The sequence below is a fragment of the Giraffa tippelskirchi genome, chromosome 12 (genome assembly GCF_054371585.1).
Source record: "Giraffa tippelskirchi isolate mGirTip1 chromosome 12, T2T-mGirTip1v1.2.pri, whole genome shotgun sequence".
Lineage (NCBI taxonomy): Eukaryota > Metazoa > Chordata > Mammalia > Artiodactyla > Giraffidae > Giraffa > Giraffa tippelskirchi.
Window position 1 is genome coordinate 98,918,762 of NC_137286.1, and position 24,967 is coordinate 98,943,728.

The window sequence follows — 24,967 nt, forward strand, 5'->3', positions numbered from 1 at the left end:
GGAGCTTTTTACAGGGGCCAGAGGTACCTTCACCAAAGACCTTTGACCAGCAGTATCTGGAGGTCATTTACTATGAATAAATAAAAGGAGCAAGAGTGTATTCCAGTTTAGGATGAATGTCGAGCAATGTTGGTGAAATATGGGTACCCAAGGGGTATTGCAACAGAAGCAGAACTTCTTGGCTGCTCTCCTTCAGCAGATTTATTGAAGGATGCCTGCTTGGAAGACACTAGGTTCCAAGTACTCTGCCAGGCACTAGAGGCAAAAAGTGAATCAGGCAACATCTGCCCTTGAAAAGCTTGTAGTCTAATGGGGAGACAGACGTGTTAACAAGAGCATTTCAGTCTAATCTTGTAAGGACTAAAATGTACAAAAGTCCAGAAAAGGACAAGCTAACCTGGGATTCAGGAAGTGACGTCTTAGCTGAAACATAATAGAAGAATGAGTCGGGAGAAAAAGAAGTAGGAAGAATGTGACAGACGAAAGGGAAGAAGCAGCACAAGCTCTTGTGTGGGACATGAGACCGCACCATGGGGCTGGCAGGCAAACTCCCTGCTGTTCCAACAGCTGACTCCAGAGAAGGCAGTGAGCCCCTGGAAGCAGGCAGAGACAGGTGAGGGGTGGCACCGTGGGCCAAGCCACGGGGCTGTGACTTTGTTCTGTGTGACAGAGAGGCATGAAGGAGTCCTAAGGAGAGTGATCCTACCTATACCTAAAAGCAGGGGGACCTGTTAGGAGTCTGTTGCAGTAGTCTGGGGACACGATGAGGCTCTAAACTAAGGCAGAGAGAATGGAGGTGGGCAGGTTGGAGTTAGAGAAGTACATTTAAGAGGTGAACTCAGCAGGTCTTGAGGTTGCATTTCTGAGAATACAAAGAATTCATGAGTGCGGAGGAGTCCAGGAAGACCGCCAGCTGTCACACTCTTAGAACTAGACTCAGTTTATCCATTGATTTAACCAGATGCTTCTCACAGAACAGTGTCATCTGAGGCAGTGCTCTTTAAACTGAGGGTCATGAAGTCAGCTAATGGGTATTCATAGCAATTTTTAATGGAAGAGAAGAGAGCAGAAAATGTCAGGTGGCATTGCATATGTACAAAGTGAAATTATTGTTTTGTGAAACTTTGTTTCTTTGGGTATGTGAGTACATGCTCAAAACTATACATACGTTTTGTGCAGAGTGCTAAGTCATTTCAGTTGTAGCTGACTCTTTGCGACCCTATAGATTGTATCCCGCCAGGCTCCTCTGTCCATGGGATTCTCCAGGCAAGAATACCAGAGTGGGTTACCATGCCCTCCTCCAGGGATCGAATCCACGTCTCTTAGGACTCCTGCATTGGCAGGCAGGTTCTTGACCGCTAGCGCCACCTAGGAAGCCTATATGTAGGATGTTTCTCACTAAAGACTGTGGTGAAAACATTTGAAAATCTTATGCTATTCTTTGTGGTTTTGTCCGATTGTTCTCAAGTATGAATGAATATGTCCCAATCAGGTTAGTTGATCTTAACAAGGGGAGAGTGATTCCTTTGTGAAAAAAACAGGGAAATATTTTCTCACCGTTATTCTTCCAAGACTAAATCTTGCAGTAATCTTTGGCCTTGGAATTCCCAAGGATTCCATGCAGAGGAAAGGGAAAGGGATGGCTGCCAGCAGGAAGGACTCTCCCTGTGCATTCTGGGACCGTGCCAAATGCCCCACCCTTCAGAAAACATCGGCAACATTGAGACCTACACAGACATTGCTGCCCTAGGATATAATACCTTATTTTTTTTTACATTAAGTTTTACAGTTTGCAAAGTACGGCCACAATACATGTTCCCACATTTACAACAGACCCTGTGAGTTTGGAGGGACCTAAATATCTGAAAAACACTGTAAATGTTTATTGGCCTGTAAATATTTAAAGCTATAAATATTTTCTTCTTAGTATAGTCACTCACTCTTTCAGTCAACATTCATTTGCCAAGCTCTGGGCCAAGAACTGGACGTGCAAATATGCTTTCCCATCTGGTAATGTGTACCTGCAATGTTGTAATTTAAGAGGATACACAAATCTATATATTTAAGGATGCTTGTAGTTTTACATGTGACATGTTTATAGACTGTATTAATATGTGTGCCTATATGCCTGTTTGTTTGTGTGTGTGAGAGAGAGAGAGGAAGATGGAGACAGAGAAAGAAATTAACTTTCTAAGTTCTAAAATGAAAAATCAATTGCTCCCAGGGAATGAAGCAGGAAAAGGCTGGCCCTCTTTTAAGGTACATAACGTTTTGTCTTTCTTGGGCTAAACGGGAGTTCCTTAGTGGTAGAATAAGTGAATCCGAGAATTCTATTAAAGGTATGTAGCCTCAGCAAATAAAGCACTGATTTAAAAATGTTTACATACAAAGGAGTTCCCAAACCTCAGTTCCTTCTAAAAACTCTAGATTAAGGACCTTCAGTTCATGCATTAACCTAAACAAGACAGACTTCATCTCAATTTAAAAAATGTGTGTGTTAATATATACTTACTGTTCCTTATTTTGAAAAAACAAAAAGCTCAAAGAAGACTGCTTTCGAAATTTTCTGTTCACCATTGGGTATAATTTGAGTGATCATGAAATATCCATTATAATCATTTTAAGCCTAAGAGCAAAATATTTCTTTCTTTTGGATGTAAGTGGGGATTGGAGTATCTGAATGGTATTTGAACTAGTTTCTCAGTTGACTCCTCACAAAGTAGATCCCTGAAAAAACACCTGGGATGTTTTTAATAGTGGGAATGACCTTGACAGGAAGCCTATCTGGGAGACTCGTGACCTCTTGAGGCCAATGACCTTGGGCTCCACATTAACCCTCAACTTCTCCCAGCAGTTAATCCACAGGAAGCTCATATCCCTTACTCAAGATTTACTTACTTATTCAGTTTTGTTTGTTTTTTGTTTTTTTTAACTTGGAAAAATAATCTTCTGACAGCATATCCCTTAATGAAGACTATGTGTCTTATACAGATTTCTTTCCCAGGATTCTGATGTGTTTGGTATGTTTAAACATATCTTTGCCCTTGAGAGCCTCGCATATCAAGCTAATTTTTAAATTAATATTAAATTGTTAATATTTTACTTATTAACTGGTGAACAAATCATAAAGTATCATAGGCTATGATCACAAGAGTGTCTTCCCCAATCTGGTGTTCATATCCTGAAAGCAGCAGCTGGTAGAGGCTCTTACTATTAATACTATTTTCAAAGTGCCACATTTCATCTATGATTCTCATTACATCTTGTTGAACAGCATTGTATTGTAAGAAGCAAGGCTTCGTGTGATACATTACTTAACAGAGTCTAACAAAATCTATAGAATTAAAATATGAATTGAGAACTGTTGGATTCTCATCATTAGAAGAATCTGTATGTAGGGAACGGGTGGTATTTGACCCTGAGACCCTCTTATAGGCATGCTGAAATTAATCCAGCCAGAGACATGAAGGTAATGAGGGAGTGGGGTCAGTGCTTCTAACCACTGCAAGCCATGTTACCTCTTATATCCAGTTAGCTTGCGTATGCCCTTAAATAAAGGAATGTTTTCTAAACAAATTGACAGGCTCTTTTTAAAAAGTTAATTCATGAAATGAAGTATGTGTATTGAACACGAGAAGAATCTTGTTTTCTTTAAGTAATAGATATGCTATTAGTTAAGAGCAGAATGAAATCAGAACGTATCTTCGTTTTGAACTCCCCTTTAAATAAAGCAATAACATTAACCCTGCACAAAAATAAAGCTATTTTGTTCTAAAGAGACACACTCTTGGCAAATTTGTTAGTTTTAGAAATTGGGTCACATTTTGCTTTTGATTATTTAAAAGATTTTAGGAGTCACATAAAACTCCACATATTCATCTAATCATTGAAACAAGATGGGGAGTTTTTCTTTATTTAGTCTAGTTTGTTTTGTTTTTTAAGTGTAACCTTGAAACTGCAGCAACAGCCTTTAGAAAATGCTGATTACATAAAGTTTTGAAATTCATCTTGGGAATTATCTAAATACATATGCAGGAGGTCAGCGACAAGCAGAACAGCTGTTACATAAAATCTCCACTTTTCAAATACCAAGGAGGAAGAGGTGGGAACGTGGTCCAGGATCTAACCTCAACTTTGAACTTCCTGACTTGTGTTAGTTTAAGACATCCCTGTAGCATCATTTAAACATAGTTCTGGTGTATGAATAAACTTCCACTTGGAATTTCCTTTTTGAAGTCTGCTGAGAATATAAATCAAAACCATATGAGATATGTCTTAATCTGGAATGTAGAATAATAGAGAAATATCAACCCAAAAGTCCTGAAATACATTTACCAGGATGCACATTCTGGCAAAATTCTTTCTTTAGAATGAAGGCCTCCAGAGAACTGGATTTATTATTTTTAACCTGTGATTATGGAAGCCTGAACTGATAAAAGAAGATGCCTTTTAAAGTTATGGCTACAGTAGGAATTTTATTCAGCCAAGTAGAATGTTTGAGAAGGTTATCTGTTGGCATGGAAGGAGGTTCAGAAGGCATTGTCAACTGAAAAAGCAGATTTCAATTTTATTGCATGCATGTACACATCTTCATATTAAAAGAAGGAGAGATTACATATGTGTCAGCAAAATGTTAGTCAATCTCTAGATGGTAGAATGAAAGCAATTTTTCCTTCATTTTTTCCTTCCTTCTTGAAGGTGTTTCAAATCTTAGATTTAGATTTTATACTCTTCTGTTTGATTTCCTTTAAGAGGAAATTTTAAGTTGCTTTTATCTCTTATTCAACTCTGTTCTTAAGGGAAATACTCCTTTTATACCTGAATTCAGTGAGTACTGGGGCAGCCAGGTTAGTCAAGGCCATCATTAATAAAAATTGTTTTATGCTCAAAGCTATGGGCTTCCCAGTGGCTCAGTCGGTAAAGAATCTGCCTGCAATGCAGGAGACCACCTGCAGCACAAGAGACCCAGAATCAATCCCTGGGTTGGGAAGATCCCCTGGAGAAGGAAATGGCAACCCACTCCGTATTCTTACCTGGAGAATCCCATGGACAGAGGAGCCTGGTGGACTGCAGTACATGGGGTTGAAAGAGTTGGACATGATTTAGAGACTAAACCATCACCACCAAAGCTAGTCAGGTAATTAAATTACAGTTATATTGTACAAGAATTAGAGTTGCCCAGACCCCTTCTGTTTATAAGTAGTCATGTGTTTACATAACTATGTATTTCCATCATTTCCTACTATGTTCTTAAAATTGGGAGACGTCCAATTAAGATTTTGTAACAATAATTACTAAAGTCCAAAGAATTCTTTAAAATTAGAAGTTATCTACCATACAAATTGAACTATTAGAGGATTTAAAACTTTTATCATGTTTTAAACTTTTAAAGCTTTTTAATAGTTTATATAACTTTTTAAAACCTATTTGATTACATTCATGGTATATTTATGGGATGCTTCAGTCGACTTTTCTTTAACATTTATTTGTTATTATTATTATTTTTATTCAGCTGTGTCTGGTCTTGTTGTAGCACTCAGGATCTTCCTTGTGGAGTCCAGCCTCTGGTTGGGATGCACTGGCTCAGGCGTTGCGCTGCTTATTTGCCCTAAGACATGCAGAATCTTAGTTCCCCCACCAGGGATCAAGCCCACAACCCTCACATTGGAAGGCGATTCTTCACCACTGGGCCACCAGGGGGTCCCACTTCAGTTGACTTTAATATCAGTAGGCCGTGTGGTAGATTATAGCGTGACACAAATCAATGATGTATCACTATGTTTGACGAAAAAGGGAGTTTTGGTATACAAGCTGTTTTTTATTCCTTCAATTGGGAGCTTAATCTACCCCCACCTTAAATCAGCTAAAAATATTTCAACACCCTCTATTCATTTTAAATTGCTTTCTGTAAGGAATATATAATGTCAGTGTCTATTAATGATTTGCAAAATAGAAATCCCAATATTTAGAGAGTAAACCTCTAAGCTCAGTGGTCTATTTGGCCTTGAAGAACACGGAGGAAAATGAATTTGTAGCTGAAGACCTAATAAAAACCTAATTTCTTGAATCCGGCCCTGATTTTCTGGGATAAATGATACATGTTTAGAAAATCACTCACAGAACCATTTGCACTGCATAAAAGTAGAGAACATTCCAGAAAACTGGCAAAGATGTATTGAAAAATTCTCAGGAAATATTTTATCCCAGTAAATATTTAAAAATAAAATACACACACATACACACACCATCAAGCTTTTATATATAGTCAGATAGTGAAATTACACTTGAGTTGTGCACATCTGATCTTGGGATTAAATTAAGCAAACACTAGTTGTGATTGATCGAGATATCAGAGCTGCACAAAGCCCTGAGCTGGGAGTCAGACACTTTGGTGACGTTGTATCTTGCTGTGCCAGCCCTACAAGGAGTGAAAAGACATAAAAAGGTTATTGCAGTTATTTTATCCAGACAGATCTGTGCTTCTTCTGATGCCTGTGTGGTACAGTTTTCCCTGATATCGTGAAAGCTTCTGGTGTAATTGGAGTACCCACAGTTATAAAAGAGTTGGGCTAAGCAGCTGGAATAGCAGATAAGCCTTTATAAATATAGACCTCCACATACATCTGAAAATAGATAAGAGAAGGGGTTTGATTCCCTAAAGACATGAATAATTTTTTGTTAACATTTAAAGAATGTCTTAAAGCTATAAAGGATAGAAGAATACCGGTCCAAGGCCAGGATACCTGACTTCCTAGCGGTGGTGGGACTTGTCCAAAACTGCCACTGTTCCCTGGACAGAAAGTCACAGGCATGACACAGAGAGTATGCAGGGTCCCTTCTGATACCAGCAGCTGGGCTTACGTTGTGATAGTTACCTTGTGAGCCTCTGTTCCTGAGAGCCAGCATCAGGTCAGCTACCAGGGACTCTTAGTCTCCACCTTTTCAAGAGAAGCCAAAGAAGCAAGTAAGAGAGAGAAGCTATCTCCAGAATCCCATACTCTTGTCCCAAGATTCTGTTATCTTGGTGGGTCAATATGTGGGCACTTTGACCAAGGCTGGCAAATTACAACCCTGTCTGTAATTGTCTGAATCTGCTCTCTGTTCCCCTACCTTGCATTTTCAGTTGCATAACTGATTCCATCCCCAAGAACATCCTGGGATTTAGTGGTAGGCAGTGACTTGACGAACTCGCAGAGCTGGGGGTGTTCATATGCTTGTGCGTGCATGCAGCCTCCCTGAGAGATACGGCAAGCGCCTGATGGGAACACTTTGTACCAAATGAGAGGGGAGGATAAGGAGCTACCCTGCCTCATGGAAAACTCGAGTCCAAACAATATGGTCAGAAACTATTTGGCTAGTAGAAGATATATTTTCTGTTTTCTTTTTCTTTGAGATTGATTGCAGGGGCCAGGGGTATAATCTTTTTTTTTCCATACTCTTAGGAATATGAGCCAGGGGACTAGTATTTATATCCCTTGTTCAGTTGCAACTGAACTTTTGATTTTCTATGGTGTAAGTGTATAGGTGAGGGGAAGGTGTATGTTTGTAATGTGTGTGCACACACATGTGGATGCATGTGACAGATGAGTGTGAAAGAATTGTTTACATTTTAACATTCAACAGAGGTCAGGCACCATCGACAGGGAAGCAGACTTCCAGGCAGAAATGCTTATGGAGTCTGATAGTGTTCATTTCTGACACACTAACGGATGTCCAGGAACAGCATCAAGTTGAAATAGAAGTTCTCAGCGCATCCCTCTGCTTCATTTATAAAAAGGAGCAGCTGGCAGCTGTGCTAAATTAGCCTAAGTCAGCTTATGCCACTGTAACGAGTTGTCCCCCAAGTTGTAGTGGCATAAAGCAACAGAAGTTTATTGCCTGCTCACATTACGTGTCCGCAGCTGCTTGGCTGTGGCTTTGTGCCCCTGTGTCATCATTCCAGGGCCCAGGCTGAAGAACAGACTCTGTCTGAGACATTCCAACCTCATGGTCAAGGGAAGGGGAGGGGAGCTGACAGAACTAGGGGATAACTCTGAAGAGTTTTGCTTGAAACTCCCATTCATTACTTCTGCCCATGTTTCGTTGGCCATAGTGGGTCGCATGGCCAACCCAGACATCAGTGGGATGGGAAGTACACATTTCCCAGTCAGATGAGAACTGCAAGCTCCCTGGCAGCTGGAAAGAGCAGGGGACCATTAAGAACATTTTAGAGTGTGTGTGTGTGTGTGTGTGTGTGTGTGTTTTCATTATACATTTGTAACTACATAGATATAGAATTTTATTTAGAATTTTAAATTTATGATTACATAAAATGTATGTATGATTTATATTAAATGTATTTTAATATATAATTTAATTTATAATTATCTTAAATTTGATAGTAAACAAATAATAAATTATATATATATATATAAAATATGATTTCCCCAAAAAAAAGGCTAAAAAAGGGAGATTAAAAACAACTTTTGAGTAACTAAGAATAGACCTCCCATTTAGGTATAGAATTTGCCTGATTCTTTTTCACTCTGATAGAAATTACTTATAAGTGACTAGATTTGCTGTGAATCCAGCTTGCAAAGATACTTCACAACCTGAGACTAGTGTTAAAAATTGGTGATGGAATAGTGTGTCTCAGCATGTCTGTAACTCTTGCTTTCACGGAAAAAGTACACATAAATACAGCCATAAATCTCCATCTTAGCAGAGTACGATTAGGTGTCTTGGGGATATATACATCTTCCTATTTCTTTCTTCTATGGTTATCTGTTAGCTGAGTGCAAGATATTTTTCTACACATCAGAAAAAAAGGTTGCCTTAAGTTATAGGGAGATAAATGGGTGATTATCATTTGGTTCACTGATTTGGAAATTCAGAGATGAATAATCTTAAATTTAGTCTAAATAAAACCTGTATTTTAACTCTATTAGTAACTTGGAATCTCATAGAAATAAAGTGTTATCCACATTAGAAAAGAATTAAACTTTATGTACATTTAAGACTTATTCAGGCCTTATACACATTTGTTGTAAATGTATTATGTAATGCAAAGGATGCAAAAAGATGCATCTTGATGCCTTGACAGGGAATCTAAATCAAAGTCTGTTGCCACTACAAAACTTGATGTTCCCTCCTGAACCTGTGATTAGGGTTATAAAGCCCTCCCAGGAGAAGGACTATGGTGATAGTGCCTGATTCTATATAATATTAATGCTTACATCATTCACATCTCTATATAGATGGGATGGATACTCTGGTGTTGGTTTTAACAAATCTGGCCTAGCCTAAAATGAAGTGAAAGTTGCTCAGTCATGTCCGACTCTTTGCGACCTCATGGACTATACAATACAGTCCATGGAATTCTCCAGGCCGGGTAGCCTTTCCCTCCTCCAGGGGATCTTCCCAACTCAGGGATCAAACCCAAGTCTCCCGCATTGTAGGCAGATTCTTTACCAGCTGAGCCACTAGGGAAGTCCAAGAATACTGGAGTGGGTAACCTATCCCTTCTCCAGCGGATCTTTCTGACCCAGGAATCGAACCAGGGTCTCCCACATTGCAGGCGGATTCTTTACCAACTGAGCTATCAGGGAAGCCCTGGCCTAGGCTGTGGCCACATAAATACAAATACAGCTTCAATAATTAGGGACTTCACTTGAGAAATTCCATCTGAAGACAAAGGAGTCATCTGTCTGAAGAGGTTCGTTACTAATGAAGCTAACTCAGCCATGTAAACCATCCTAAGCCAACAGCCATGAGCCTGTTGAAATGTTAATACCTTGGATAGGCTTTAATAGTGATAATTGTGTCGACTGCAGACATCTTGTGGTGGTTGAGTCATCCATAATCTTTCAGAAGCAGGGTGCCCACCCTGTCAGCCAATTTAAATGAAAAAAAACCCACTGTTCTCAAGCCCACTTTTTAAAATCACATGGAGAGCCATGAAGTCTTTTTTCTCCCACTTGTCTTGAATACTTTTAATGAGTGTTTAAGAATGAACGTTAAGAATGTTTAAGACATTCTTAAACTGAGGTCAGTTTGTCCATCAACATTCCAGGAGATTTGTAAGAACAACATCAATACAGGTGACCTCAACTTTCCATGGTAAACCAGGTTTCTTCTAGCCAGCTAATTTTCTGATGACATTTAATTTGGCCCTAATTTGAATTTTTGGTCATGTAGAAAGACTAGCCTCCCTTTTGGTTAGCTATGGAAAAAGTATTTTCTATGTCGAGAGTAATGTAAACCAAAAAATGTATTTAAATTTTTAGCTGGGAGAACATACTGTTCTGAGCACTTTAGAAACACCAGTTTGAAAATTCAAGGAGCTTGTGACATGAAAGGAGGCCTACAAACCTGGGTGGTAAATCTGCTGCACTCAGTATAACTCCTGACTTGACTGAGGCCCTCCAGAGCCTTGTCCACCTGAAATTGCAAACATCACATGATATTTCCTTAAAGAAACAGCTTATAAATCTCTTTAAACTCACATAGACTTCCAGCCTTTGCTACAATCAGACTGTGTGACGAAGCCCTACTGAACTGTTTCCTCTTGGCTACCTTGATGTCATCAGCTCAACAGGCAGTATTCACAGAGCAGGTATTTAAAAAATAAGTGTTGTTCTCAAAACAATTTTTTTACCAACAACATCATGATATGGGAAAATATTCATAGTGTATTTTCTTATATGCAAAAAGTAGTCAACCAAAGATATTACCATCATTACCATTTTGACAAATAACATGTATCTAATTATATATTAGCAATGGGGCAAGTGTTGACTTTTGTCTTTCATTGTGCCTTTCCGTATTATGATAAGTTTTTAACACTGAACACGTGTAACTAAGAAACATGATAATACTTTGCAAAAACAGTGTCACCGGCCACAACAATTTCCACAGTGACTTTGTGCTCATGCCCATCGATGGTCAACAACTTGGGCAGCCAGTAAGACAGCATCCCTCTGCTGTGTCTGACTCTGGTGGGAGGTCCTGTCAGGGTCCAAACATGTAGGAAAGGCAACTGAGGCAAAGTGAGTAAACTTCCCCCAAGCAGAATCACAGATATGTGATGGAAGAGCATGCCAAGCACCACACCATCTTCTGGATTTATCAACTGAAAGAGTTTGCTTGGTTTTTGTGCACGTCAAGCTACCGATAGAAAAACTGAATACCTCCCTTTTCAACCAATTGATTTCATCCTCCAAACAACTGTTGGTGTAAGATCCCAAATCTCCTTGGTCTCCTTGAACTTCAGGGAATGGGGCCCTTTCAGGGAGCAGATCATTCCATGTGGGCAGTGGTGATCAATCAGTCAGTTCAGTTGCTCAGTCGTGTCTGACTCTTTGCAACCCCATGGACTGCAGCATGCCAAGCTTCCCTGTCCATCACCAACTCCTGGAGCTTGCTCAAACTCATGTCCATCAAGTCAGTGATGCCATCCAACCATCTCATCCTCTGTCATCCCCTTTTCCTCCTGCCTTCAGTCTTTCCCAGTATCAAGGGTTCTTTTAAGGAACAGATCATTCCATGTGGGTGGTGGCGATAGAGCCAAGGAATGTGGTTGGAGGGGACCAGGAGTGGCGGCCCCACCTGAACCAGTAGAAGAGGCTCTGTTATTGGAGAAAGAGGGAAGGACATTGGGTGGGCAAAAATAGATACTCTAGAGTAAAATGGAAATTATTTTTACATATAATAATTGCAGTAGTTCTATTGAAATCCTATCATGATCCTGAGCCAAACAGAATTTTCTGCAGTAACAATGCGGTAACCATGCCTGAGATCAATAGGCTAGTCTGACAAGGGCATTCTCTGGTTCCTCCCCACACTTAAGTTTGCTGCAGGAGACGGTTGGTGTTTTGCCTTATAGCCCTGGAGCTGCTGCAGGACCAGGTGTGGGTTGCAAATGGAGAACAAACAAAACTGTCAAAGTGTGATTTGAACGGCTCCTAAAGCTTCTACATAATTTTGTGCTGGCTATCAAAAGCTCAGCAGAAGAGATTTTCACATTCTCCTCAAATGTCATTTATATCTCATTAGGTAGATATTTGTGAAGTGATGACAACTATCAATAATGATTCCTTCCTAATTCTACAATCATTTTGGCTGTTGCAGAGTGATATTCCCTGGGGAAAACATTAGCATTTGGCTGATAGGCGTTGGAAGGCACTGCAGGGAATCAGTAGAAATTATGTCTTTTTTTCTCCAACTCAACTTGATGGGCAAAATCACCTTTGATAGTGGTTAATTATGCTCCATTTTTGTTTGTTTGTTTGTTTGTTTGCTTTGGTGGTAAACAAGAGTGTGTTATGCCCTTAAACTGAAATATCAAGAGTTGGGATTTCCTGGTAGTCCAGTGGTTAAGACTTCACACTGACAATGCAGGGATCTTGGGTTCGATCTCTGGTCAGGGAAATAATATCCCACATGCCTTGCATACAACTGAAGTATTTTTTTAAAAAACACCAAAAAACAAAACAAACAAGAAAACAAAACCCAGAAAATATAAAAAGTAGGGGGAATGTGTTCGGGAGATATTCCAGATATAGAACAGCAAGTTGGGTATGGGAAGTGATGGTTGCGGGGAGGTAGCCATCATGACTGGGAAGTGGCTTCTTCTCATTATTTACTAATTGCAGTTTACTATTGTTTGCCTGGAAGACTTAAAATGTCTATCCATTGAAAAAAATCAGTTTATTTAATTGGGTTCTGATTAAGATTTGATTATTCATGTTTACATATGGGTAGAGTTTCGGTTCATTATCTGTGTTGCTGTTATGAAGAAACAAAACAAAGTTATGTAGAGAGCCTTTTAAATAAAATCTCCCGGGCTAGCCTGAGCTCTGTTCCACTGCCCAACCAGAGTCTCAGTCCCAGAGAGAGTCTTTCTGTGAGGACCCCTGCTGCCCACCTCTCCCCCAGCTCTCGGTCCTCCTTCCCCAGCATCCAGTGGAGTGGATGCAAGCTCACTTCCTGCTCCTCGTTGAGCTTCCTGTGTAGCAGTGCTCCTGCCTTCCAAGTCTCCCCCATTTGTTCTTAATGGTCTGTCTCTCTGGGGCTCTCCTGCTTAACACTGCATTTCGATGATAGTAAAAGCAAAGATAAAGTAGAAAAAGGCATGCTATTCAGCTAGTTGGTGTAACAGAATTTTGTGCTTCCTCTCTGAGACTTGCTGACTCATAACTGTTTAGAGCATGTCTAGAAATCAGGTATTTTTTCATCACTAGGTAGTATAGTATATTGAAGAAGAAAGCATATCTGAAGCTTGAAAATTAAGAAGGCAGTAGCCTGTCTTTGACCAAGAGTAACTCACATTTTCTCTGTGTAACAGTCAGAATGTGTGTTTTCTCCTTCCCCTGGAATACTTGTGTGGCTATCAAAGTGGAAGCCTTCACACAGGGACTGTCAGTGTGTGTTACTTGCTAAGTTGTGTCTGACTCTTTTCAACTCTATGCACTGTAGCCCACCAGGCTCCTCTGTCCATGGGATTTCCCAGGCAAGATTACCGGAGTGGGTTGCCATCTCCTTCTCCAGGGGATCATCCCAATCCAGGGATTGAACCTGGGTCGCACACATTGCAAGCATATTGTTACCATCTGAACCACCAGAGAAGCCCAAGGACTCTGAAATGAGTCCTAAAGACAACCTTGGAGACTTACAATAATTGCCCTTTGTACCTTTCAAAGGGAAAACCCAAGTTAGCCAATACAGTACAATCCAGCCAATTCATTTTGAACTGCAGTCATGTGGCTCACCCCTTCTCATAGAAAACCTTTCTGGAGCTTTTGTTTCCAGCTTGGTGCCCCAGATAATTCTGAATAATATGTACAAGGCAGGAATGTGTACCTATTTGGTCGGTGCTGGCAGTAATTACGTAAAAAATCCTTATGTCGGAGAAAAAAACTCAAGATTGAGAAATTGTCAGTCTCTTGAATGGCAAGGGATTAGAGGATGCCAAAAGAAGCAGGGACTCTGGGATGGGGGCCACAGCAGGCTGTGTCTCCCTGAATTTAATGACATATCTCAACCCATATCCAACCAAATCAGTGGGCCTGTAGGTTTTTGCTCTTCCCTTGGAGCCTGTGGATGATCTGGCCTTTGTTCTGTTTTCCTAACATGGATCAGATAGCTCTGTCACATTGAACATCATGCTGCATAGACATTGAGCTTTCAATGTAGACTGTAGTCTCTGGCCCACTGCTGATGCTAGCGTGGATTGTTTCAGTGCAGTGACCCAAGAACACCCTGTACTCTCCAACTTTGGCTACAGGGAGAAATGAACGTCAGAGTAAATGAAAATGCAGTGACCTGACCAGGCTCCCTCCCAACAGCAGAGAAAGGGGCCTGGGTAGAGACCTGTTATAATCAGCTGTTTAATTTTGTTTGGAGAACCTGGACTTCTGACAGATGAACTTCTTTTTCCCTTGCATTCATATTTATCTAAGAGTTGTGGTTGGGAAATGATCCAGGATTCACAAGGTCAAAAAGTTACCTGGTTCACATACTGGAGACTCTCCCATCTCCCTCCAGAGTTCTCCAGGCAGGTGGTCCTGTGCGCTCTTGGAATGTCCACACCAAAACTGGTCACCCAAAGGACATATCAACTGCTTGAGGCTGGCTCTCGGAGATTCTAGCAGCCCCATCAAACACCTGTCTCATTTCCAGATAATCAGCTTCACTCTTGCCTGCTGCATTCTGCAGCTTGAAATCATTCGAATGTGCCTGATGAATGAACATCTTATTACAAGGCATTTGGAATTAAAGCATTAGTAAAACTAAAGCAATAATAAAACATTGGATTTTTGTAATACCTTTCTTCATGAGAAAATGCATTTTCACAAGCCTGCCCAGTTGTATTCGTTCTTTCATTATCCCCAGAGTAAAAGAATAAAGGAATGTAAGATAAATCGTCTTAGCTTTATCTTTGAAAGTTAAAAAAAAAAAAGAACCTAAGGAAGTACTTCCTCCTTCTCCCTAGTCCCCAGGTTCCCTAGTGTATGAATAAGACATTTTTCCCTGCCTGAAACTCAGCCTCTGTGTTCTGTAGTCTGTGGTTTTGCTATTATCCAAATACTTATGGATTGACATTGAAGATAATCTTAGCAGACATGAAACAAGTACCTTTTTGATGCCTGCTCATTTTACACCCATTTCTGAGTAGGCTACTTGTACAGACTTAACGGAGAACAATTTTGCTTTGTAATAACCTGCACAGTGCCCACCAGTTCCTATTGATTGAGGAGGTAGAAGCCAGTGGGTGGCCGTGAGACTCACGCGTTTTCTATTCTTGTGTTTTTCAGAAATCGAGGCGAAGGAAGCATGTGACTGGCTCCGCGCTGCTGGCTTCCCGCAGTACGCTCAGCTATACGAGGGTAGGTTGGGCTTTTCTTCTCTCTTTATAAAGAGAATAAATTCGAAATTTGTCCTGTGGTGTGTTTTGACTTCCAAGTCTTTTCTCAACCATTTTTTCCTTGCTTTCTCCTTCCCTCTGGCTTTGCAATGCCCAGGACATAGCCAGTTTAGGAATGAGGGTCACCTCCTGAAACTGCTTCATCTTCTGCCCTTCCCTGTTGCTCCTTTCTTTTTTTTGCTTCTCATTTTCTGCTTCTCATGTCTTTACCAGCAATCACAACTCTGCCTTTTCCTTCCAGTGTTCTGCCAGCAGCTTTTTTTCTGTACTTCCTCCCTATTCTCTTTCTCGTTTTTTTCATCACTGTTCTGTTTTCTTGAAAGTACAATAAATGAATTGTTGATAAATTTCTTAGAAATAACAAAGCTAATTTAACTTGAGATTTTTACCTTACATGAAAATGTTTAAGACGTGACATGGATCAGATGTTATTTTTCAGGGTTTTAAGTAAAGTGTTTTTATTGCTAGCATCATACTTTGTTCCATTGATGTTTTCATTGACAGTTAATAAACTTATTCGTCTATATCTTACTTAAATGCACTACTGTGTGCTCAGTCACTCAGTGATTTCCCACTCTTTGCAACCCCATGGACTATAACCCACCAGTCTCCTCTGTCCATGGAATTTTCCAGGCAAGAATACTGGAGCAGATTGCCACATCTTATTCCACGGGATCTTCCTGACCCAAGGATAGAACCCACATCTCTTGTGTCTCCTGCATTAGCAGGTGACTTTTTTTTACCACCATGCCACCTGGGAAGCCCCATATCTTGCCAACGCCTAAAGTTATAACCAACACATCTCCTTCTTGGAGAGTCCTAATGAATAGCAAATTAGTCAGGATCCCAGTAGCAAGCAGTGGCACACTCAGGACAATCTGTGGAGGTCTTATTCCTAAAAGTGTTCATGATGAAGGTGTGAGCAGGACATAGGAGACAGCAAGGAACAGTTCAGGAGCCCAAAGCTTGTAGCAGCCCAAAGCTTGTACCCTAGGCCCAAAGTCATAAACACATGAGATGCCAGAACCCAGAAGGAGAGAGCATCTCAGAGCAGGCTTAGGAGTGGAGGACACAGCTGTGACGACAGCTCCCCTGGAGAGACTCAGGAGGGCAATGCCCTGATGTCACACTCCCTCCTCCCTCCATCTCCAGCTGGGGCTTCCCACTGGCCAAACAAAATAAGGCAGAGGACATGGACCCCACTGAACCCCATCCACACAGCTGATCCTGGGCACAAACCGGGTTACAGAAGAGTGGAGCATGGATCTTTAGGGCTCAATAGAGCATATCTAGTTCACTAAACAATCAAGCTCCTGATGGCATAAAATTCACGTAGGATGGAAAGAATCAACAAAGTTAACCTTTACTCACTAGTGAATCGCACCTACTCACCTAGAAGTTCAGTTTTCTATTTTAAAAAAGCCTACTTCTCTTTCTCAAATTCTTTGAGGATAAAGGAGAGCATATCTGTGAGGATGCTTTGAGGTCTAGAGTTTCTGATAAAAACTTTCATAAAATCATAGCCTTTTAGACAAGGAAGAGGGTCTTACAGTTTTGGTCTAAGCAACTGTTATTCCCACCCTCCACTACCAACTCACTGATTATGAAAGAGAGGCCCAAAAAAGGTTAAGTGACTTTTACAAGATTATAAAATGGAAGAGTCAGAATTAAAATCCCAGTCACTCATATGCCTTTTATAAATGTAATAAAAATTAGAACAAATACTTTTACAGAAAAGTTACAAGTTTGGAACAGGATTTTGCTACAGAGACTTCTCTGGTGGACCAGTGGACCAGTGGTTATGAATCCACCTTCCAATGCAGGGGACAAGGGTTTGATCCCTGGTCCAGGAACTAAGATCCTACATGCAACTAAGCCTGTGGCCACAGCTACTAAGCCTGTGCACTCTGGAACCTGTGTGCTGCAACTAGAGAGAAGCTTACTCACTGCAACTAAGACCCAACACAGCCAAAAATAAATAAATAAATATTTTTTTAAAAAAAAGAAAAAGGTTTTGCTACAAAATAAAATACTTGAGACCATTGAGCTTCAGGTATTTTTGGAAATTTCAAAAAAGAAATCTGCCAAACTTCTGTCCTGATCAGTATCTCATGAACTGATCAGGATAGAAGTCAGCAACCTCCACCTTAGGTAGATGGTGAGAGTGTAGACGTTCTCCATGCAGGCAAATGTCTATGATAATGATGAGCTACAAACAGGTAAAGAATCCACCTGCAATGCAGGAGACATAGGAGACTCAGGTTCGATCCCTGGATTGGGAAGATCTCCTGAAGGAGGAAAATGGCAATTCACTCCAGTATTCTTGCCTGAAAAATCCCATGGACAGTGGGGTCGTAAAGAATCAGATAAGGCTGAGCAACTGACGCACGCATGGATAAAAATACAGGCATTTAGCAATCCTATCCAAGGTCAAGCACTTGGTTATTTTCATATTGCATGCTTTTTTGTATCCTTAAAAGCATTTATTGGGGTTAAAGTAAGCATCCTGCTCTCTAAACATTACCAACACACCCATCAGTGGAAAGTAACTGCAGTTAAGATTAGCCATGAGTACAGAAATGTGGTGGCCTGAAGATATCGATGCTGATTCAGATAAAACAAGCCTCATAAACTCCATTGTCTCTCTTTCAGATTCACAATTTCCCATCAACATTGTGGCTGTCAAGAACGATCATGATTTTCTTGAAAAGGACCTTGTAGAACCTCTTTACAGGTAAATCATGTGAAATATTTTTGTTTCTTTCAATTGTTGAATGTCTATAACAGTTGTCACTGTATTGAGGGGCGAGTTCAACAACAATTCAGTGAGTCCTTATTGAGTGCGTACTATATACCAGGCGTGGGTCCAGGCTCTAAGTGTCTTACTGTGAGCATGATCAGTCCCTGGTTGCATGGAATTTGAGTTCTAGTACGAGGCTCAGACTACAGATTGAGTCAAAGAGAGGGTGAGTGAGAGAAAAAGAGAGAAGAAGAAGAGATTATCTCAGAGGGTGTTAAATTCTATTTTTAAAAATGTAAAACAAGCTGAGGCTATAGACAGTGATGGAGTGTGAGTGGGTTATTGGGAGGAGGAAGCATGGGGGACCAGAGTATGAGTGGTCAGAGAAGGCCTTGTAAAACTCCATGAGTATGTGAAACTTAGCTGTGTTTTTTGCAAAGACAAATGATTATATCAGCAAACTGAAATATGTAAACTCGAGTAATTATATCTGCTTTCAGAAATAATTTACACCTTCACTGTATGATAGATGATAAAAGGAGACAAAGATGTATATATGAATAATTCCCTTCCCTCAAAGAATATATAATCTGGTTGGAGAAATCTAATTGAAGAAATGAAGCATACATGAACAATAAAACAATTGTAATTTGAGTAATAATGAAAGATACCAATGTAATCAAATATCTCTGAACAATTAAATGTGCGTGAGAGGTCATGTGTGTCTGTAGGAAATTAGCTTGGAAGTATTTTAACTAAAGCCCTGGAGAGAAGTCAGAGCTGGAAATAAATATTAGTTTCAGGAGGCGAGTCATTTTTCCAAGGCTACAGAGCTAGTAATGGGCTGAAATGACCTTAAATAAGTTTTCGTCACTTGTAGTCCAACGTTCTTTCTCATACATTCTGCGTGTGACATACAAAAGATAGCAGTTTAAGAAGAAAGTAGTGACGAGGAAACTTTTGTCAAGATAGGAGAGACAAATGTATGTTATAATATTGTGAAATAATCATAGGCTTGCTGATTCTTTAGACATATATATTATATTTCTGTGTTCATAGCTGTTCTCCCTAGGGTTGCTATATGAAGAGAAAATAGAGTCACGTTAGGAAATGGTCTCTGAATGTTCAAGGAAAGCATTGCTGTGGGTTTGCTTATGTGGGTAAAGGGAAGAGAACTCTTCAAATCACAAATTGCAGGGATGGGCTATTTGGACTCGAAAACAAGCAAGCACAAAATGCCATTTGTGAGCATTTATAAGAGGAATGGATAGTTTTGTTGTAATTCTTTAAAAGCAATGAATTGGAAAAGCAGTGTTTTCTCCTCAGGATGTCTGATGCACACCCCAAGACTTTATTCACCTCAGAACTATTCCACCAGCACCTCATCCTGAGTTTTCCTTCTTAATTTTAACCAAGAGTATTTTCACTAATCAGTTGACATTTTTAAAAAGATTTATTTATTTATTGGCTGTGCTAGGTCTTCATTGCTGTGTGGGCTTTTCTCTAATTGCAGCGAATGAGGGCTACTCTTTGTTGCCGCATGCAGGTTTCTCATTGCGGTGGCTTCTCTTGTTGAGGAACTCAGGCTCCAGGTGCTCGGGCTTCAGTAGTTGCAGCCTGTGGGCTCAGTAGTTGTGGCTTGTGGACTCTAGAGCACGGGCTCAGTAGTTGTGGTGCATGGGCTTAGTTGCCCCACGGTGTATGGGATCTTCCCAGATCAGGGATCAAACCCGTGTCCCTTACATTGCAAGGTGGACTCTTAACAACTGGACCACAAGAGAAGCCCATAAGTTGGCACTTTTAAAAGAAATATTTCTTATTGTTAATTGTATTACATTACATTATCTTTTTCCTAATTGCATTTTCTTGCATACTTGTAGATCTTTACTAGATTGTCAAATTATGCCTTTTGTTGTTTTTCCCCCAGTGTCATTGGGATGTAATTGACATATAGCACTGTTTATGTTTAAGGTGTACAGCATGACTAGACTTACATACATGATGAAATGTTTACAATTAATTTAGTGAACATTTATCATCTCATATAGATACAAAATTAAAGAAATAGAAAAAAACCTTTTTTCTTTGTGATGAGAACTTTTAGGAGTTACTTCCTTAACTTCCAGATATACAACATACAGCAGTGTATTATCTTTATCATTTTGTATTTTACGTCTCTACTACTTACTTATCTTATAACTGGAAGTTTGTACCTTTTGACCACTTTCATTTAGTTGCCCTTTCCTCCCACCTCAGGTAGCCACGAATCTGATTTTTTTCTGTAAGTTTGTTTGTTTTTGAAATATTAGCCCTACAACACTGTTAGTTTCTGGTATTCTATATTTCTATACACTTCAAAACGATCTCCATAGTAACTTTGGTTGTCATCTATCACTGCACAAAGATATTATGTAATTATTAACTCTATTCCCCACACTGTACATTTTATACCTGTGACTCATTTATTTTGTAAATGAAGATTTGTGCTCCTTAATCTCCCTCACCTATTTCTCTCCTCCCTCCACCCCTCCCATCTGGCAACGTGTTTGTTTTCTGTATCTTTGACTCTGTTTCTATTTAGATGTATTTATTTATTTTGTTTTTCAGGTTCCACATATAAGTGAAATCTATGCAGTTAAATTTTTAAATTCAATTTAAAATCATCTCAATTGAATTTTTAAATCTATATCTTCTTTGAGTCAAGGTGTTCTGTATATATCTAAAGTAAAGTTCACTATTTTCAGTTCTTTGAATTTTGACAAATGCCTACAATCATGTAGTCACCACCACAACCAAGATATAAAACAGCTTCATCACCTAAAATACTCCCTGGTTCACCTTTGTCATCAATTTCTATCCCTGCTTCCAACCCCTGGCAACCACTAATCTGATTTTCGTGCCTAGTGTTTTACCTTTTCCAGAATGCTATGTAAGTGAAATCAAACAGTATGTAGCCTTTTGAGTCTGGCTTCATTTTACTTAATATACCTAAGATCCATCTGTGCTGTGTGTATCAATCATAGTATTCCATTGTGTGGAAATACTACTACAGTTTGTCTGTCCATTCACCAAACGAATGTTTGAGTTGTCACCACTTTGGGTGATCATATAGCCCTTACAAACATTCATATTCAAGTTTTTATGTAAACATAAGTTTTCATTTCTTTTGAGTAATTTCCTAGGAATGGGGCTTTGGGGTGTATATGATAAGTATATTTTAACTTCATAAGAAACCCACCAAACACTTCCAAAGTGACCATACCATTTTGTATTACCACCAATAATGTATGAAAGTTCCTATTGCTCCGCATCTTTATTGGTCCTTGGTATTGTTCGGTTTTGTTTAGTTCTGTTTTTAACCATTCTAATAAGTATCTAGTGTTTCTTTGCCATGATTTAAAAACTTGCATGTTCTTAATGAGTAATGATGTTGAATTACTTTTCTTTGTGCTTCTTTGCCATTCATATACCTTCTTTTGTAAGATAAGATATATCTTCTTTTGTCTGCTTAAGTCTTTTGCCCATTTTTAAAATTTGGTTGTTTGTTTTTTTACTGAGCTTTGCAATGTCCTGCCAGCACGTAGCTTATTTTTTCAATCTCTTAACAATGTCTTTTGAAGAAGTTTTAAGTTTTATTGGAGTCTAATTTATTAATTTTTTTCATGTTTTTAATGTCACATGTAAGAAATATTGCCTAACATAAGGTCACTATTTTCTCCTTTGTTTTTCATCTAGAAATTTCAGTTTTGTGTTTTATGTGTAAGGTGATGATCCATTAATTTTTTATAAGGTACAAAGTATGGATCAAGATTCATATTTTTGCTTATCAATATCCCATTGATTGACCACCATGTTGAAAAGCCTATATTTTCCTCACCGAATTGCCTTTCCACTTATATTGTAAATCAATTGACCATATATGCATGAGTCTATTTCTAGACTTTCTATTTTGTTCCATTTATCCACGTGTCTATTCTTTTACCAATACAGCACTTGATTACTTAGCTTTGTGTATGTCTTGGAGTCCAGTAGTATAAGTCCTCCAACTTTGTTCTTCTTTGCCAGGATTATTTTGTCTATTCTAGATCCTCTGCCTTTCCATATAAATTTAGAAACCATTCATGGATATCTGTTTTTAAAATCCTCTGGAGTATTGATTTGGATTGTGTTGACTCTATAGATCAGTTTGGGGAGAACTGATATCTTAACAGACAAGTCTTTTGATTCATACACACAGTCCTATTTATTTAGGTCTCCTTTGATTTCTTTCTTTTTAACCCTGACTTGTCATTTTCAGCATATGGGTAATATACATACTTGAAGGTACTTAAGAATTTCATGTTTTGAGGTGCTGTTTTGTTTTTTTTTATCATTTCAGTCTCCCATTATTCACTGTTAATATATATATATATGATATTGTTGTTCATTTGTATCCTGCAGTCTTTTTAAAATTACTCATTAGTTCTAGTAATTTACACATATTCTTAAATTTTTATTTTAAAATATAAATCAAAGATTACATTATAAGTCAAGAATACAAATTCTGTTACATATTTTTAACTCAGGATTGCAGGAGTGAACATTGCTTCTAAATGTGAAGTTCTGTTCATTGGATGATGTATGTGGCTGAGTGGGCCACGCTTTAAGTGTCAAACATGTGGGTGATAAATCCTTATCTGCTCACTGCTGCATGTGATCTAAGGTCCTTTGACTAAGTTCTGGACTTTTCCATTGAAGTCTACTTAAAAAAAAAAAAAAACATGCCTTTCAGACATGTTATAGATTAGCCAGTACAGGAATCATTTCAAGATATAAAGTTGTGAAGAATAATAGCTATGTCAGCCAGAAAAGTAAGAAAGCCTTCTATTGTAGAGGGCTTCCCAGGTGGCGCTAGTGGTAAAGAATCCACATGCCAGTGAAGGAGATGAAGGAGACCTGGGTTCAATCCCTGAGTCTGGAAGATTCCCTGGAGAAGGAAATGGCAACCCGCTCCAGTATTCTTGCCTGGAGAATCCCATGGACAGAGGAGCCTGGTGGGCGACAGTCCATGGGGTCACAAAGAGTCAGACACGACTGAGGGGCCAAGCAGGGATGCAACACCGCCAGATACCACCGTGCCCTTGATAAGGGCCCAGCGTGCATTAGAGTGGCAGGAGGTTGTTATCATTGGAATAATTCTTAGGGCAGCTGTGTCGTCCTTATTATGAAATAAGGAAAGCATTTGGCTGGAGGTGTGTGAGCTGAGATTCTCAGGGCATAGGAGCAGTGGACAGAGCAGAGGCCAAAGGAGTAGTCTCAGCATGTGGACCAAAGGAAGCCAGTGGAATAGGAAGGCAGAGATGGAGGTAGGTTGGCTAAAGGAACACACACGGAATTTCCTTGCCTTCCTTATGAGTTCTTTCAAGACACAGATTTCCAGAAAGCAGGCAGAAGGAAGACTTCCAGCCTGAGGGGAGTGACAGTACTTTTAAAATTTTGTGTTTGATGAGTGGTTAATTAGACACTCACCCACTTATATGGTGTGTTATGATTGATGCCTAGAGAGCAGTAAGGGGTTGTGATTTTATTCATCTTCCTCGTGCACTGCAGACACAGTGATGGAGCTGGTCTCGTGTTTTATTTTTAAAACGTGTGGGCTACACATTTCTCATGCATATTTGAAATGCTGAGCCAATGCAGAATCCTAAAGGGAACAGGGAACCATAGCCAGAGGGCAGGTAGCTTCTGCCAGGTAGATAAATAGAGACCAGAGGGCTGAAGGTCTCCTACTGTAAATGTTACCCACAAGAATTTTATTCACCTTTGGTTTTCTGAAAGTTTCTCTCATGTATGGACAGACAGTTAATGTCCTCCCAGACAATTAATGTCCTGGGTCCCAATTTACTCTTTGAGAGTTGTTGAGTAGTGTTAGCTTTTTATATATTTAATAAAAAATTGTAGATGGTAGTAAGGACGTTGCTGACAAGGAGGGCTCAATCTGACTGGGTACATGTGGGTGTGTGGCTCTCATTTTCAGGTCTTGGAAACCAGACAGGTTTGCTGTCTTTAGTGAAGGTGTGAACCTCCAGAATGGTGATCACCTCTCACCATTGCTTCTGCAACTCTGCCAGCACCAGTGCACAGAAGGAGTCTGTAAATATCTGTTACTGCCAGTCAGAATAGTAGTGCAGTCTCTGCTATCTTAGCAACCACATTGTAATTCTGCTTTGATGTTTTTTGATTGAATTTTTAATTGAAAAATAATTTCCCCTGTGAGTAATGTAAAGCTAATTGTAAATCTAAAATAGCTGGATGAGCTAATGGAAACTGTAACAGTATCAGAATGTAGGCATAGCCAAGGTATCGCAATACCTTGCTGGGTTTATCACCTTTAAGGCAAACTGCAGCACATCAAAGCTCCCAAATGAGATTTTCCAGAAGTACCATGTTCTGTTAGCATTTTGGTGTGGGGTATTTGTTCAGACTGCTGTTAATAACATAGAGCTTTGATGCTCAAGATGATCTCTGAATTTCTAATTTAATGTTAGATCTGCCTAACTTTTGCCGTTAATAAGTACTAATTATAACATGTATAAAACAAAGGCATTCACCTTGCTCAGTGCTGTTTCGTGACGATATGGAATTGACTAAGGTTACAGTTCATCTGTCACTTCCCTTTGCATTTAAAAGAACAACTAATGACAATGCATATCATGTGGGACAAGGGAGACTGTACGAGAGAGTGCCAACAAAAACAATTTTTACAGTTTACCTCTACACACAAAAGCACACCATTTGATTTGAGTAAATTGAGTAACATGAATAATTTTAAATAATAGTAGTCT

At 39.5% G+C, this 24,967-nt stretch overlaps 1 protein-coding gene across 15 annotated transcripts in view; it reads left to right on the plus strand.

The window, feature by feature from the left end:
• The window catches only part of STARD13 (StAR related lipid transfer domain containing 13), a 396,772-nt gene that overhangs the window by 323,767 nt on the left and 48,038 nt on the right, over positions 1-24,967 (plus strand). For all 15 annotated transcript variants that reach the window (XM_081551860.1, XM_081551858.1, XM_081551856.1 and 12 more), the window contains 2 exons: positions 15,294-15,365; positions 18,056-18,137. Coding sequence is in view for 5 of the 15 variants with exons in the window: in XM_081551847.1 (XP_081407973.1) it covers positions 15,294-15,365; positions 18,056-18,137 (154 nt within the window). In the remaining 10 variants the exon portion in view is untranslated. The remainder of the gene's footprint in view (positions 1-15,293; positions 15,366-18,055; positions 18,138-24,967) is intronic.